Source organism: Daphnia pulicaria, chromosome 7 (genome assembly GCF_021234035.1).
Source record: "Daphnia pulicaria isolate SC F1-1A chromosome 7, SC_F0-13Bv2, whole genome shotgun sequence".
NCBI lineage: Eukaryota > Metazoa > Arthropoda > Branchiopoda > Diplostraca > Daphniidae > Daphnia > Daphnia pulicaria.
The window spans coordinates 13,273,248-13,290,994 of record NC_060919.1 but is presented as its reverse complement, the minus strand read 5'-3'; the positions used below and the strand labels follow the sequence as shown (position 1 = coordinate 13,290,994).

Sequence of the window (17,747 nt, the reverse complement as noted above, 5' to 3'; positions counted from 1 at the left end):
CAAAAGTTGGTACGGAAACCAAAGCAGGAAACTACATCAGTTGTGACTTTGTACATCCTGGCCATTATCTCAGAAACCTCCTTATGGATAGAGGATCTGCTAGGGTGCAAGACATCGACGACCTGCTCTGCCATTGTGAATTCGCTGTGTGGGGAGAGAACTCTGGTGTGAAAAGAATGAACTGAACTAGCTTCGAGCAGGGTTGCCATTAGGATTCGTAATTCAATATTCCAACTTGGTCTCAAAACGCCACGGTGGTACTTACCGCCGCCTGACGGGACAACCACCGCGGCGGTACGTACTTAAGTTACGTAGGGTTAATCGTGCCCGAGGGAAGGAAAGGGAGGAAAGGAAAGAATGAAAAAAAGAGGGGACCAGACTTTTCTTTCCTCCCTATTCTTTCCTCGGGCACGATTAACCCGACAAGTCCTGAGAATAACACCATGGGCCGAGCCAAATAAAATCTTCTGTTCATGGCACCCCTTCACACTGCAACGCGACGCAAAGGGGTCGGCTTGACTCATACCTTTGGATCTTAATAAGGTCTATAGGGTGACGGACCACCCTTTTTTTCTTTTCTTTTTTCGTTTTTTTTTTTTTTTTTTGTTTTGCTTCCAATAAGGCAATAATTCTTCGTTTAATTGTTTTCACTCTTGATAATATGTGTTCATTTTTCAAGTTTCAATAAACAAGACAACTTCAAAGTTCAATGACAGAATTATTTTAAAATATTTAGCAGTTCAATAGTAGTGTAACTATCGTCGACTCGCCTTCCTTTCTATTAATCGAAAATTTAACGTGAAACCTTTAAAAACGCTAATCAACTCCACCTGTCGTAAAAAGCCCCTCTGTCGGAGAGGAACCTAGCGACGCAAGTCGAGTAGCGTAGGCCTATTAGAATTTGTTCTCGTGAAAATCGTAGATAAAGATCTATCAGGCCGTTCGTATAACTAAAATTTAGCTTTGCAATTTTTTATTTGTGATTTTTTCCATTTTTACTTGTTTTCTACCATATCGAATATTTACTAACGTTAGTACGTTACTAACCGCTGTCTTAGTTACTCAGTTAGATGATAATAATACAACGGTTATTTTATTATTCACAGCAGGGAGGTTTGGCAAAGAAAACATGGGACAAAATCATTATTCGTTCAAAGATAATCCTCAGAGCGATAAAGATCAACAGAGAAAAATATCGTGATTCAACTTTCAACACACAAATACAAAAAAAAAACAATCTCTTTCGAGTTCGACTCATTGTTTGAAGCTCAAATTATTCAGAGCTCAGTGGACACTTCAGGAATGCCAAACCGCTGTAGTTTACTCCTGAAGGTAACGTTGGCATTGGTTGCGCTGGTGAAGTTTAGTGGATCTTCATCAGATCTGCAATCGTATGGGGAAAAAAATAGTTAAATGAATAATAGGGCACTAGAAACTCGTACGAGAGTAACTGTACTTACCCTTCATATAGTGGATTAGTTGTCGGAATGGGTGGATCATCATAGATGATCATAGAAGACACGTCTTCCTCCTCTTGTTCAGGGAAAAACTGGTGGGGGGCAAACTCACAGTGCCCCATACCCGCCAAACTGGAAAAACGCAGGGTAGCGATGTCCGCGTTGGCTGAATTGAGGGCACCATTTATATGGTGACCTAAAACAACACAGTTTTGATTAAGAAGTGGCGAGACGAATATAACTTGTGGAATTCTACCTGAAATGTAGGTCGGCACTGCTAGAGGGAAAACACGATTTCGTCTCGCGTTGTAATCCATGTTGTGATCACCGCTCGATTCCGAATCGTCGGTGCTATTATTGACACTCAACTGCAGTATCTTACGCCATCAAAAATCAATTTTAAATTAGTCTTTTTAAAATTATACAATTAATTGCATCTTACTTGGGTTTCATATTCTTTTGGGTTAGGATCTATGACAACAGGATTATACGGTGGAAATACCACGTAAGGTTGGACTCTTTTGTCGGTGTTGCTCTGCAACCTACTAGAAAAGCGTTTGGAAAATGAATGGTAGTTCATATATGGCAATAGGATCGTATCCCACACACCTGTCCCACGAGGCGCAGATATAGACGATGCCGCCAAGAGCAAGCAAAAAGACCAGTACACCGACTACCACGAGAGCGGCAGGAAAACCGTTCCATAGACGGTTGGCCGGAGTATCCGAATCATAGGGTTTTGACGCCCAACGATTGTCCAACGGCTGTCGAATTTCAGAGACGTCTAATTTCAGTTTGGTTGCCATGAGGTAGGCTAGATGATTCGTCGATCCCATTTCCAGAACCGTACTGCACACACAAAATAACAATCAATTATTCAGTCTTAGTAATTGAGCTTTAAAATGAAAATTATTGCCTGTTTATTTGACTGTGATTGGTTAATACAATCGTCTCCGTGGTAGGATCGACGCAATAGAACCAAAGTTCTGAGCCAGATGGGTCAACCAAGATTGTGCCATTGGGCGAGATGCTAGTGAGCGCTTGAAGTTTCTCAACCCGCACAATCATCTTTGTCTCTTCTTGCAAGATATCGATGATGGAGGACTGCGAGCGGTGGACTTGATCGGGCGATGAATTGGGCAAAACCAGCACTAAACGATGTTGCGGTTCTATTATGTTCACCTACAAAATATACAAACGAAAAAGATTAAGTGTGGGGTTCAAAGAGAATATAGAAATAATTGACTCACCACAACTTGGCAGTTGGTTTCACGATAGCCAACGGGCTGGCCAGGATTATCCCTTGCAGTCACAATGAGCCGAATAGGTAATTGACGGACTGCACTCATCATTTTCTCAGTGTGAATGGTACCAGTTGATTTGTCAATGTTAAACAATTTGCCGCTGTTGGTCTCCTCCATGATATCGTAAACGAGTTGACCGAGTGGCCCGCTATCGGCGTCTTCGGCCGCCACTAAAATCAACACCGACGAGATGGGAGCATCGGCCGATATCGCTGCGTAGAACTTGCCATTGGTGAAGCGATTCTCTGGGTACTTCGACAAGAATTTCGGGGAATTGTCGTTCACATCCAGCACCGTCACGTCCACCTTTTCAATGAAACACGGCATATACTACAAGAATTCAATCCTCAAAAATGCATTCAAATTTACCCTGACTGTAGATCTGTCTTGATTAACGAAGCTGGCCGATGTCTTTAATTGAACTTCAATTTCATAGCGTTGCGTGGCCTCAAAGTCCAGAGTTTTTTTGAGCCGCAGCTCACAATTGCGATCTGCCGACTCTTTCATGTAAAACGCATCTGAAAATAAAATGATGATTAATACCATTTTATGCAAGTATTGAAAATAAATATTTGTTTCCTTATACCTTCAGAATTTCCGCTTACAATCTCGCACGAGACGGGAAGCAGGTCGTTGGTTCTGTTAATGACGGATAAATTTTTAATGAGGGTGTTGGCCAGTGCATCTTCGGCTACAGACACTGAATAAGTCATTTCGGAAAACGACATGTGAGTCACGTCTGGCTGGATAAGCGGAGCGACATGATCAACCAGCACAATTACTGTGGCCAGCGTGCTCAGGGACGTAGGCTTGCCAAGATCGTAAGCCCTAATTCTCAACTTTGGGAAAAAGGAAAAATAATCGCTATTAAATCAAATATTTAATTTCACGTTTACCTTGTATTCGCGCTCATTATCCTTGCGCAGACTGTCGCGGGTTGAGATGACTCCCGACTCGGGATTAATGCGGAAGAATTGCCCAACTTTATTGGAATTATTTACCAACTCGTATCTGACCTGAAATCATATACATAACGATGTATAATTAGTGATCGAATTGAGTAAATTTGAAATGTGTAGTAATACATGATTATTTGGAGACGTTCCATCGGAATCAACAGCTATGACAGTAGTGACGACTTGACCAACTGGGACAGTGCTTCTGAGACGTACAGGCCTTGGCAAGGAGCTGTAGACAGGAGCCACATCATTTCGATCCTGAATAAAACCAGAACAACTTCCAATCTTTTTTTTTCGATTCTCGAATAAGTATCCTATTACCTGGACGTTGACAAAGAGAGTTGTTGTCGCTTGTGGGTCGTTGACATCCGTGTTCTCGAGTGTCCCAATGATAAGGACATACTGTGCCTGTCGCTCATAATCCAGCGAGCGCCTGGTTCGCACAATTCCCGACTGAGGATCAATTCTAAATTTTTCAGCATCGCCCTGACGTATGGTGTAAGTCACCGAAGATTCGCTATCCATGTCAGTCGCCTGTAATAAAAATTCAGCATTTTCTATTACTCGAAGAAAAAAAGTTGGCATTATTTTGCTTACCTGCACTTGTGCGACAAAGAAATCAATGATGTTCTCCGGCACGTCGGATTCGTATTTCTGTTGGGAGAATTTGGGTCGCTCATCCGGGAAATCTAACACAACCACTGTTGCAGTCGCAGTCGTTACTCGTGGTTGGAGCCCATTATCTTGAGCTGCTATAACCACAAGATGAACCTAATCAATGTAAAATTCAGTAGGATTAAGACAAGGTAACTTGAAGATTTATGATTTCATTTACTCTGTCTTTCTCGTAATCCAGTGGTGCTTTAGACTTCAATTCGCCCGTTTGACTGTTGATGACGAAATTTTCATCCGCGGGCAAAAAGTATGTGATCTGTCCGTTCTTTTCAATGTCAGCATCTTTCGCCTGATTTAGAAAAAAAACATTGAAATATGCAGACAAACATGAATCGGAGGTAGAAATAGTTACGTGAACGCGGCCAATGTAGCCCGTCAGGTCGTTTTCTTTGACGCGGAAAATGTATGGCAGATCTATAAACTCTGGACTTCTGTCGTTGGTATCCAGAACCCGAACCATAACTTGGGCCACACTGGACAATCCTCCAGTATCTTCGGCTCTTACGGTGAGAACATAGCGACTAAGCTGTTCTCTGTCGATTGGTTTAGCAAGAAGGAGACTTCCATTGGACTTTTCCATTTTGAAGTGCCCTAATTCATTGCCAGCCACTATGGAATATGTTACACGATCATTTTCTTGATCTCTTGCCTGTTGGGATGAGAAAAATTATTGTAATTAATCGGGTTGTTACATGGGGGTTTGAATAATCCCAAAGTTACCTGAAAAGTGTAGACAAGAGAATTGACAGGAGAGCCCTCATCAACAGAAATTTCATACGAGTCTTTAGTAAAAACTGGTGCTTGAATGTTCGGTCCTGGAATGATGATGACTTCCAGCAACCCCAAAGACGATTTACCCCCTCCATCTGTTGCCTGTGTGTGGAGAAGGAAAGTGATTTAATCATCAGATTTAGGGAGAAAAATTTTAGGCAAACTGCAAAGTAGTTTTAGACAAACCTGGAGAGTTAGTGTAAATTTCTCCCCAGGTTTCAGGGCTCCAGAAGAATCAATAACTCCGGTTTGCGGATTAATGACAAACTTGTTCTTTCCGTTATTCGTGACGTCCACCACAGCATATTCAATGCGGCCATTATCAGCCCAATCTTTGTCTTCGGCTTGAACCTAGTTATTTTCAAATGCAAGCACACGAGGCGAAAGAGGCCGCACGAAAAGTTGTAAAAACAATGAACACCACGTTATCTAGGAGTCAGATTGCTAACTGCACTCACCTGAGTCACCACTTTTTTCGAATCGCCCGCCTGAAGGAAGACGGGTTTAAACGATGGAAACCGTGGGGCATTATCGTTCACGTCCAAAATTCGAATGGAAATGGCAATCGGTGATGTAGTAGCTCCTCCAGCTTTTCGAGCGATCGCCTTATTTGTCGTGAAACGTGCGAAAAGCCCAAGCACACATCGTGAATCAAAGAATACAAAGGCGATCACGATTTTATCCCACTTTCGGTTTCAATTGATGAATGGGCGTTACCTGGAAAGTCAGGGTCGATGGATTGGGTGCGTCACGATCGAGATTGGGCACAGCAACTTCCATGATTCCAACCTTGTTGACTCGGAAAGCGGGCGACGTCAGCTCGATTTCATATTGAGAAAGCGGATTCTCAGATTCCTACGTGACACCGAGGCAATAATGAAACTTGGATTACAAGAGGCCCAGCACACAATTGGCGTGGAGTTATTTCCCCCTCCCCATCGATGATGGCTCTAATACCGAGTCTTCCTCGACGACTTTCAGCTGCAAAGGTTGGCCCTTTCTTCGTGCGGATATGACGGGAGTTCCAACCGGCGAATTCTCATCCACAAAACCTTCCAGGGCTTCGGCAACCAGCCGCGGTGCGAAATTGTTGTCGTTGCCCACCTCAATGCTAAGCGTGGCGCTCGAGGATCTCTTCTTTGACGTCATCTCTTCGGCCTGGAGTAAAAAAATGTTTGACGTCATCCATCCGCAACTGAAATTGGCCATTAACTTGATCGAAAATTGTGACTATCGCTCACCTTGACGATCAAATCGAATTTGTTGACCACTGAGCGATTGGCCGGCTTAATCTGCTTTACCCAGCCGGAATTGGGATTGATTTCGAAGTACTCTCGGAAATTGGGCGGAGATCCCTGGTCGAAAGTGTAGCGGATCGGTGCCAGGCTTGAAGGGTCCGTGTCGAGAGCCAAAATTCGATCCGGCTTCAGCGTCAACAAACCGGACGTGACGCCGCTGATGATCTTCGTGAACAAAAAATAATAATAAAAAAAGACAAGAAAAATGTTAGGTGGGGTGTGACGGTATAATCGATGGATGCGATCAATTACGGTCGTCGTGTAATTCGGAGTGATGCAGACGCCTCGATCGTTGAGCGGACAACCGACGTATTGGAAGGCCGGCGGCTGGTCTTCGACGTCACTGACTTTGACCGTCAAAGTGGCCGTCGACGAGAGCCGATCCTGGGCATTCAGCGCTCGATCCTGCATCGCATTAATATCCCCATCACAATCCGGTTAGAAATTATATTCAAATAATCGGAAAAATGTTTGGTCTGACCGAAGCGACGATGGTGACCAAATAGCGACGGACCGACTCGTAGTCGATGGGCTGGCGCAGAGTCATGACGGGAATGTGGGCGGCGGGGAATTCAAACATGCCGAATCCATCGAAGGCATCCAACGCCGGATTAGTTTCATTGAAGAGGCTGACATTTCCGCCGCTGCGCATTCGTTGCGAATTGGGCACCACTTTGTACTCCACCAGAGCGTTGATTCCGGCATCCGCATCCTTAGCCTCAATATCGCGGATGACGATCCCACCCACCGGCAGATCCTGTGCGACAATAACAAAACAAAAGAGAACAACGTTACATTCAATGTAACAAAAGATGTAGGCCAAGTTATCGATTGGCGTCTTCCATATAACGTCTCTATTATCATCTCCCCATTGTCGCTGACACGCCCAGCTGGAGAAGCTTTCTTTCTATCTCATCTTTTGACTTGAAAATGACGGTCCCTTATTGGGCCGGAAATTTGAGTGAGAGACAGCAGGCAACATTAAAAGGAGAGAGAAGCCCCGGCCGGAGTCTATGTATAACAAACAACAATGGCGAATTGATTGAATCAAAGAGTAGGTCAGTGGGCTCTCAATAGTTGTAATAGCTGTTGGAAACTATAGCGGCCAGTTCACGCTCTGCTGAATTCCTCATTGTCGAGCTGCTGCTGCTGCTGCTGCTGGCCGTTTCAAATGACCACCGTACAAGGGCCGGATATGGGAGGAAACATTGGCCACCGTTTCCGGTTACATCAGTGAGTCAACCCTCCTTTTTACCATTGAGTCAATCCCGTCAACAAGGCCTTTACAAATGAAATTCGAAAAAATGGGAAACCCTAGAAATGGGTTTGATACCTCCGGAATGGTGACGCTGTACGAGCTGTTGAGGAAGACGGGGGCCTTGTCGTTGACATCCGAGATCCGGACAATGACGGGAATATTCCGCCGCCTGCCAGTGGCCGAATTGGTGCACGACACCTGAGTCACCAAAGTTGTCCGTGAGATAATGAATGAATTATGCTGTTGTTAATTCGTTACTTGGAGGATGACGGAAGAAATGTCTTGGTGATCGCGATCCAGCGGCGACGTCAATTTGAGTTCTTTGCCCAGCAGGGCAAACACGTTCGGATTGCTGGAACTGGCTATTGTCAGACTGATTTCACCGGCGGGCACGTCGCCAACAATGGGCAGCACTTTTGGCCGAGTGCTCTGATTCGTTTCTATTCGTTTGTTTTTTTCCACACCAAAAATAAAAGGAAAGAAAATAACGACAACCGAAAGATAGAAAAAAAACAAAAGCGACAGGAACTTATAAATATAGAACTATAATATTACGTGGTCCGCGGCTCTCTTCAATGTCCAGGATGACGTTGGACTGTCCGGATTCGATGTCACAGACTGCGGAGAGTACATAACATTAACCAAAATTGATATCCGCAATAATAATCGACACACAATAAAACGATAAACTCACGTTCGGCGTCAATGGCGACACTCAGGCAAACCAACAACACCAGAGCAAAGACTGGGCAGCTCGTCCTAGGTCGAAAAACAAACAAATAACTGTGGATTCATTCATACTTTCGGTATAAACTCTTTCAAATTGGGGTCAGATTGACCCACAGCCAAAAAGGTGAAAAAAAAAAGAGTGTTATTCGACCACCAGGGAACTTGATCCTCCTGTGGTATGACCTGGACATACCAGCACAGACCCAGGTAGACATAGACACACACACAATAATGGTGGTGGTGGGGGTACACAAGTTTCCGCATTGCCCCGTTGTGTCCTCAAAAAAAGAAATTCCACATTACCGAGAAATGCCGACACAACAACAACGGAAATGAAACTGCCACTATACGCTTCCGTTTCCACACGTCGCTTCCAGCCGAAAAAAAATAAAATAAAATAAAATTCATCATTTTTTCTACAAATATTTTTTTGGCCAATTTATTTCGGTGTGAAAAAAAAATGTGTCGGGCGCGGTTTTTTTTAATTGAAAAAATAAAACTTTCCAATTTCCCATTGTTTTTACGTAATGCTGATTGGAAAATATACCGTACGACAAAAAAATCTATAAATTTTAAGAGACACGAAAACGAGATCCTTGCGAAACGACATGAACTTTTCGTTTTTTTTTTTAAGGTTTTTAAGGTTTTTAAGGTTTTTGTGGCCCCGTCAAGAAACCGTTAGGAAATTTCCTCCTATTGGAAAACCTGCCCCCACATACACATTCAACAATGCGGTTCCCTTCTCCATCAACTTGTTTTTCTCTAAATTTCGATAAACATTAATACCTGCCGGCGCTCCTCTTGCTCGGCAACCTGTCCATCCTCGCTCTTTCACAAAATAGTTTGGCAATTTTTTTCTTCACGATAAATATTCCGATTCAAAGTTTTCTCACTGCTCCAACATTCTTTTTCACTATATTGAACAACACTTGGCGGATGCACGATAGTTCACATGGCTGTTGAATTATCGTTTCACGGACGATTGGTGGAACGTGCAAATGATTTAAACAACGAAATTATTCCCGATGGATATCGCACGCACTTAACTGGGCGATTAACTTCACTTTGTTTAGCGTTGAAACAAGTTGAGCTGCGAGTGTCGGCTGCGCATCTGTTGAATGCCAAATGGGGAATGCCGACCAGCCCGTGTTGTCTACCTGTCCTTATACACACGAACATACCTGGAGGGTCCAGGAGGAGGAAGGGAGCAAATGAAAACCGAAACGAGAGACTCAAAAGGAATGGTAAGGCAGTTTCAGCAGCAGTTATTTTTCTCTTTTTCTCCTTTTCATTCCTCTTTTCCGAGCCATTTCCCCCCTTCGTTCTTCTTCTTCTACCTACCTGACACCCACCTGTGGGCTCTACACACGTAAGAATCCGCTAGATTTCAATACTCTTCCTCTCCCTACAAGGTAAAAACAAAAAAGAAAAGAAAAAAAAGGTTATATACTAGTTAAACCGAATTTTCTCCCTTTAACTCGATTAATACCGTCTGGTGTGGGTCGTTACTTTCTCTCTGCCAACCAACAAAAACGAGGCCGTTCCTCTATGTAATATAATCACCCGTCCTTCAATAACGACGACACAATGGATGTTGTACAGTACACAACAGTATACAACATCTTATGAGATGAGAATGGCGCGATCCAGCCGGTTGTATCTCCTCCTTTTTTTTCTTTTGAATTTGCCGCCTGATTTCTTTCTTTGACTATTATGGCGATGTAATACGACTACACACTCCGTCGGGATCTTTCAGAATGCAGGAGGATTTGTCGGCCTCTTTATTGTTGTTGGGCGGAAAATGGCGTGCGGATCTATTCCGCGCTCCGCCGCACACTGTGACGTTATTCTCCTCCGATGATAAAAGAAGAATGGGAAAATCAAATCATTTCTTTTTTTTTGTGTGTGTGTGTGTGTGTGTGTGTGTGTCTATTATCTTTCTCTCTTTGCACATTGTTATTAAACCGTGAGCATTCGATTGTGTTCAATCTCCGGTCAGAAAAAAAAGGTGAAATATTCTGGTAGCTTAATTTTATTATTATTTAATTGTTGACCCAATTGAAATTGATTTGACAAAATCGAAAATGAAATATTCTGTTAGTAATTTTTGATTTAATAGTTGACCTAGTTGGAATTGATTTGACAAAATAACCAAATGCATTCGCCATTAGCCGTGATGTTGCGTGGGGATCCAACCGCCCGGGGGCTTATTGAACATCTCCAGGAGAAAAGAAAGAATAAACGTAACATACTACACAAAATGTGTACATAACTGATGGTGGGGGCTGTGTCAGAGAGAGACGACAAGATCCCGTTGCCACACATTTCGTGATATTTGTGAGCGAAATAGAGAAGATGCGACAAAAAGAACTGGTGGAACGAGAAGAACCGGAATCCGGCCGCCCAGCCAAACACCTGCCACGACGGAATTGGAGAATCAGATGATTTCCCTCCCAACTGTTTTTCTCTTCTCCTTATCCAAAATGGAAGGCCATCATCAAACAAAAACTCTTGGCGATATTATTCTTTTTTTCATTTTCTCGGTCAGAAAAGACGACTGGTTTCGGGATATGAATCCAGGTCGACTTCCGTCATCTTTGCTGCCCTCGTTCCTCTTTTATTGTTGTTCCCCCTCCTTTTTATAAACTTAAATCACCATTCGCTGGAAGTCACTTCTTTCTTTTCTTTTTTATTTAAAAATCGACATCTTACGTAATTCAGTATTAAATGGAAAACAATTGAATTGTAAATGTGTGTGGGAGGCGGGATATGTTGTCTTTACAATATGAACAGAGAGTTACATCACGAGGGATTCGACTAAGATGTGTGTCGCTGGTCCGCCCCAGCACATCAGCAGTTCCCCGGGATCCCATTCACGTTGACTCCCCCGGCTGACATTTAGAAGGAAAACGCCCCCGCACCACCAAGTCTCTGACAGCGACAAACAGGGAGGGAGGGAATTAAACCCCCAAAAAATAAAATCCCTACTGCACATGCAAAGCGGAAGTGCACGTGAACGGCCGACTCGTGTTGGGCTTCACAGTCGGCTGTCATACGACGGGCAACTGATCCCGGAAAAATAAACCCCAAAAAATAAAGAAATTGCGCCCTTGTTCGTGTAACCGGTCAAAGTTGATGTCGGCGTATCGATCCTTCTTCTCTTCCTTTCAGAAGTTTGGAACGAGTATATATGCGATTGACCGAAATGAATTGACGGATGTTGTATTATATGCGGGATCGATCCGAGTGCAAAGTCCTCCGACAAACTCTTTAATGATTTCGGTATCAATAGACCATGTCGCTGTGTGAGATGCGATCCTGCAGTCGACACTTTTCGAACCAATTGAAATGGAACGGCAACTTTTTTGTTTCTTTTTTTTTTCACACAGACTCTTCGACCCACTTGAAATTGAATTTGATCCAATCCAATCAAATTTGATTTGTGTCAAGGGTGTTTCCCGGGGGCGATTTTAGAAATCAAAAGATATCTCTTATTCTATAGAGATTCTCTTGCGATATGTGGAGCATCGACAACTCAAAGGATCGAGAAAAAAACATTTGGGGCGATGATAAACGGACAGAGAAACGTGTCGCTTGTTATTGATTGGCATTGGCCGTACATGGCGATTGTCCAGCCAGCCAGAAATGTATGTGTGCATACCTACTTATTGGCGCCGGGCAACTTGCATAAATTTAAAAAGAAGATCAAACAGGTCGTCATTCGGGATACACACACACCCCTCCAACACACGCGGAAGCGAATGGGAAAAGGTCGAATTTAGACATTATTAAATACAGCACTCCTCCTTCTTTTTTTTTTTATTTAAAGGAGGAGTTGTCCCGTTACGAAGATTCCGCACACTTGATCAAAGCTGAGTGGGAGATGAGGAGCAATCATTCGGAGAAAATTGACTGAATTGGGCCGTGTATTTCTCTCATTCGATCGATCATTATTTGGTCTAGCGAAATTGAACAAATATTTACATAATCAGGAATCATTGAATACATCATATCGGTTTGATTGGATCCGCGATTCTCTTTGTGTGCGTGCTCAATTATTTACGGAGACGATATGATTAAATGTAATTCAGGTCATTGTCGAAAGAAATAGAAAGACAAAAAAAACCCTGTGCTGTCCACGCATAAACGAATAGTGACACTATGAAAAATATAAAATTTATTTTGCGGGTGGTTGGAGCGATATCACAACTTTGTCTAAATATATTTAAGGGGGAAATTTAACACAATCACGTTAACATTTGTTGATTTGGTTGGTTTTGTTGGTTGTTGTTTTTTTATTTTCACGGTGAAATGAGCGGGCAAGACGAAGAGTTGTGATGCCCGACCGGTTGATGGCCGCCATTATTGATCCGACTGTCGAAAACGAGCGAATGTTGTCGGCGTGACTCGAATAATTGATTGCCACTACCTTTGCTGGATCGTTTGCTCGGCCACAAAATGTGGCCAAGATTGGCGGCCGACCGGGCCGTCGACACATGAGACGCTGTTGTGGTTGGTGTTGTTGTTGTTGTTCCACTATCGATCGGCCCGTTGCGACAATGGCCGTCGATAACCGACGAAGTCGTTCCGGCCGGATGGGAAACGACAACGAAAATCGGCTCCTGAGGACGATGCTGTTGGCGGACCGTTAAATCCCCGACGGATCGCAAGTTGTGCAGAGCGAAAGGACTAATCCGACGGCGGATCAAATCCGGCTCCGACGACCTCCTCTTGTAGTCACCGGCCGTCTTCTTCTTCTTGTCCTCCTCCTCCTGGATGGCCCAGCCGGCCAATTGGACGGCCGGCGAGTGGAGTCCCGTGCTGTCCATCCAGCTGGGCGGAGGCTGATCCGTCCCGCCGACCAGATAAAACGAGTCGCCCTTGGAGCGGATCACGGACGACAGCCGGGCCGTCGACCAGAAGCACCTGTAAACTTCTTCTTGACAGCTGCTGGCCCCTCGGTTGATGTTGTTGATGGCCTCTGAACTGCCGGACTTTTTCTTGTTCTGCTGCTGGACGTTCTTGTTGCCCCACAAGATCGTCGCCAAACTCATGGCTGTAAAACAAAAAAAAAAATGAAAATGAAAATAACTCAAATGAGATTATATAACTACGACACGGTGAAATTAATTTCGGGTGAAGGGAAACCGGAAACAACCCGGAAGTTCACAGGCCGTTTTCCGTAGGAGTTTAAACTTTTTAATTTTTTTTTTTGTTTCAAATATTTCTTCGTATATTACCTCGTTTAGGGCGGGTCCAAATGCTATGGTTGGCTGCTGCCGCCGTTGTTTCCGGCAGCGAAAAACTGGTTCCGGAATGATTCGAGGAAGAAACGGGATGATGATCGCTGATGGATTGGTCATTCACTGATTTGTTTCTGGCCCAAGAGACGGCCGCCGAGCTCGTGTGCAGCGAATGGCTCCGGTACTGCGGATGCCGGGTCGTCGTGTGCCGCAGTCCGCCCGTCACCATCATCATCGTCGTTCCGCCGGCCGCCTTGTTGTTGGTCCCCACTGCTCGGTGGGCCGGCCCGTTGTTGCTGCTCTCAATGAAACTGTTCTGCTGCAGGATCTGCCGGATGGACGAGCGGAATTGCGGATGCGAGAAACCGTAGAGCAGCGGATCGAAAACGATAGCCGTTTTGGCCAGGAAGGCCGGGATCGAAGTGGCCAAGGGCGAGAGCTCGAAACGGCCTTCTTCTTCGTCGACCGGACCGAACTGGCCGATGAGACTGACGATGGCGTAAGGTGTCCAGGCCGTGAAGCAGAGGATGGCCAGCGACAAAAGGATCATCGCCGTCCGGACGTCCGTCTGCCTCCGCCGTTTGCGGAACGATGTCGTCGTCGTGCTGAACGGCGATTTGACGTGACTGGCCATGACCAGCCGGGTCATCTCCCTGGAAGAGCGGACGATGAACCGGAAAATGGCCGCGTAGCAGTAGGTCAAGACGGAGACGGGCAGGACGAATCCGAAGAAGAGGAGGTACAAATAGTAGAGCCGATTGGACAGGGTCCTGGTTGTGTAATCCCAAGAACAGGTGACTAGAACTCCTTCCGGCTCGTAGGATGACCATCCCAGCATCCAGGGCGGAGCCACCAGAGCAGCGCAGTGGAGCCAAATGGCCACGCAAGCCTAAACAAGAGATCCGGAGAGAGAGATCCGGAGAGAGAGAGAAAATAGGGAATTTAAATGTCAGTGGATAATTTCCAGTGGATGATTAGATTTCCAGTGAAATTTAATTTGCAACGGGATTCTGGCGACTTTGACAAGTTAGGTGGGCCGTCTCCCCCCTTTGTTAGTTGCAACTCTTGGATAACCGAAAAGGCAAAGTATAAGAACGTTCCATCTCAAAGGAGAAACTGGAAACTCATATCAGATATCCTTCCGCCGCCCGTCTTGTACTATACATTGTATAACCCTTTGAAGTTTAGAAGCAGGAAAGATTCACTTGTCAATCTGGGAAAAGACACGCCCGGACGGACGAGGGAACCGTGAACAATCCCAATTAAATGTCCGCAATCCCGCCAATGATAATCAAGAAAAATCTCGGCCAGCAGCAGCAACTCATCGATTTATCTGCACAATAGAAAATCCTGGCTGCTGCTGCTGAGGCTCTTCAGTGGATCGATCCCTCGGCATCAGCAGCCGTCCGTGTTGATGGAAATCCGCCCTGGACATTTTTTTGCGATCGATACACAAAAATTCAGGATCGATCCTTCAAAGCGGGGGGGGGGGGATAGCGTAGATTGAGGCTTTTCATTATAGAGATAATAGCAATTCATTTTCTTGTGAACCTTTTGTGCTTGGCAGCGGGTGATCCGCCACTTGGCGACGGCCGGCCGGCAGCTGCTGGACGTGATGACGATGTACCGCTCACAGGCGATGGCCGACAAAGTCACGATGCTGTTCAGGCCCAGGAATCCGATGCAAGTCGCGTACAAATTGCATCCTGGCAACAACAAGAGGAAAAAAAAATCATAAAACAGTGTACACACAAAAGATATTAGATAGCAGTCATAGGCGAGCAGACACAGGCGTCATTCATTGTTTTTGGAGCCGCGTCTGGGAGGGAACCATGGCAACAGCCTTGAGGGAAGGAGGGATGGGGGGGGGGCGGAAAAGATAAAGAGTCGATGATTGGAATCCACCGCGGCCAATAATATCGAAATTGTTTTTAAATGTAACAATCGCCGAACAAGGCAATCAAATCAAATAGCAAATACTTCGGCCACGATTTATATGGCATAGTTTTCGTTCACTGGCGTGGTGGCTGTTGGACTAATTCCGCAATGGAAGTGGTTGTGGTGGTGTATGTCACATCCTTGTCATTTAGTCAATGGTGTGTGATTGTTCAACGCTGTGGAGAGTCGATCGATAGTCCATTAGACGATTGCGACGTTTTGTCCAGTTCGATTCGTACCCCCATTTCGATTGACGGGCATATTACAAGCTGGGCGGATTTCTATATAAATATACCCAACAACTTCCAGAAATAGCTTCTTCTGCTGCGACCGACAGATGAATTTCTCTCCTGAAGTGTTAACAATTAAAGATGAAAATGGCTAAGAGACTCACCGGTTTTGCCAAAGGACCAGCGGCCCCTGTAGGCGGAATAAATGGCCATCGGGTGGATGAGACACGAGATGAAGTCACAGGCCGTCAAGTTCATGATGAAAACGTTGGCCGGCGTCCTCAGCCTCTTGAATCTGCCCTTAACAAAATTGTCGTTGATGAGAACTGAAACAATTGAGAATTAATGGGCGCCTGGGGGAGAGGGGGCGGGCTGACCTGGCGAAAACGTAGAGGATCGTGGCGTTGGCGATCAATCCGAAGACGACGATCAGAGTTAAGACGATGCTCATGGTCACGTAGACCTCCCGCGGGACCGAGCCCTCCTCCAGCCATTGGCGCTGCTCGGCCGTCCACAGTGAGTCGTCCCACTCGTCCCAGTCGACGGCCGAAACGGGAGTCTCAGGATCGCTCCGGTTGTAATGGTTGACGTTATTGTCTTGAAGGTGGCGGGCGGTCAGACTGCGGTTCATCACGACCATCGACCATAATGACGAAGCCATGTGCAGCTGGACAGGGAAATCAAACAAACAAACAAACAAACAAAAAACAAATCCGCATATTTATAGATGACGGCTCGTTTGAAATCAGGTGACAAGTGAATGAATGACCCTCATTTGAATTTGCCGGTCTTTTACTCTGCTGTCAAGGCTGTCCGCCTGTCAAAGTCCAAGGATGCCCATGACCGTAAATCTCCTTACACTCTTATACAGCAGTTTGCCAAACGTTTACTTAAGGCTATCTATATTTTTTTTTCTTCCCCCTTTTACAACCAGGAAATGAATTGTAATAAACTGGAATTTCTAAAATTTGAAATTTACTTACATAACCCTCATTTAAACCGAATTGACTATTATAGCTCGGGAAAAAAATCGACTTACATTTTTGGAGATGGGAGAAATTCACATGTTGTTACCCAGCTGGAATTTAAGTGACGGCCGGTTGAGTTGGAGCGAATAACTGCTGATGGCTGGACAATCAATGGACACTAACGTCGACACTTTTCTTTTTTCTTTTCAATTACTGAACGGACCAACCGCAAAGTCGAAAAGTTCCTTCTTTCTTCCTTTCTTTCCTGACCGATAATACGGAAACAAATGACTGTGCTTGCCCGGCCGTCAGTTGTTGGGTTTCTGCCCGATTCTCACAACTTTTTCAAGGGCATATTTTTCCCTTTTTTTTTTTGTTTTGTTTTTATTTAAGGAGGTCCAGCACCTGGAGGCGATGCCAAAGAAGAAGAAAAAGTTGGTCCAACTTTTTTTTATTTTGCACGGCACTTTCAATAATAAATCAAAAGGTGAACAAGTGGCCGCCCGGTGGCGTGTGTGAGAGATCCCGCCGTCGCCGTCAGCCGTCCAAATGAGACACGCCGACTGGAAGAGATGCAAAGCTTTTATATGCAATAGAACCTTGCCCGTCTGTGTGTCTTCCAGCCTATTACACGGGGACGAGGAGAAGAGAGAGAGCGATAGAGACAGTCGGTTGAGCGGTCGACCGTACACACAAGCCCAAGAACAACGCGCACATGCGCGTCGGGCCATTCTCGTCTGTCCCGCGGGATTCCGTAGCCTCTGTGACATTCTTATTCGCAATTGCACGGGAGAAAAACCAACTGCCAGCACATGCAGCAGGGCCGTCTAATGTGTGTACACCCGACTGTGCTGACACTGCTGGGGGTCCTGCGCGTGTAATAGCCAAATGTCATGGATATGATATCTGGAAAAATA

The 17,747-nt window shown here is 45.1% G+C and overlaps 2 protein-coding genes across 3 annotated transcripts; both read right to left on the bottom strand.

The window, feature by feature from the left end:
* Nucleotides 1-1,074: 1,074 nt before the first annotated feature.
* On the bottom strand, nt 1,075-9,602 carry LOC124351049 (cadherin-99C-like). Of its 2 annotated transcripts, none has more exons than XM_046801808.1 (28): nt 9,238-9,602; nt 8,417-8,481; nt 8,278-8,340; nt 7,981-8,162; nt 7,798-7,920; nt 6,946-7,221; nt 6,717-6,869; nt 6,408-6,629; nt 6,124-6,324; nt 5,884-6,021; nt 5,625-5,771; nt 5,353-5,517; nt 5,116-5,268; nt 4,748-5,044; nt 4,556-4,684; nt 4,318-4,491; nt 4,042-4,254; nt 3,847-3,978; nt 3,658-3,777; nt 3,348-3,600; nt 3,131-3,279; nt 2,708-3,067; nt 2,374-2,639; nt 2,067-2,306; nt 1,900-1,999; nt 1,714-1,834; nt 1,461-1,653; nt 1,075-1,383 (listed from the first exon to the last, which is right to left on the bottom strand). In XM_046801808.1, the coding sequence occupies exons 1-28, from the start codon at nt 9,270-9,272 to the stop codon at nt 1,278-1,280; spliced, it is 4,776 nt and encodes a 1,591-aa protein (XP_046657764.1). In that variant the 5' UTR covers nt 9,273-9,602; the 3' UTR covers nt 1,075-1,277. The 2 variants fall into 2 exon arrangements, with proteins under 2 accessions (XP_046657764.1, XP_046657763.1); XM_046801807.1 differs by having other exon boundaries at nt 1,900-2,002; nt 9,238-9,601.
* A 2,774-nt stretch (nt 9,603-12,376) lies between these two features.
* Nucleotides 12,377-17,428, bottom strand: LOC124351042 (melanopsin-A-like). Its single transcript, XM_046801800.1, has 6 exons — nt 16,902-17,428; nt 16,240-16,529; nt 16,027-16,157; nt 15,246-15,400; nt 13,692-14,583; nt 12,377-13,507 (listed from the first exon to the last, which is right to left on the bottom strand). The coding sequence occupies exons 2-6, from the start codon at nt 16,521-16,523 to the stop codon at nt 12,753-12,755; spliced, it is 2,217 nt and encodes a 738-aa protein (XP_046657756.1). The 5' UTR covers nt 16,524-16,529; nt 16,902-17,428; the 3' UTR covers nt 12,377-12,752.
* Between the last annotated feature and the right edge of the window lie 319 nt (nt 17,429-17,747).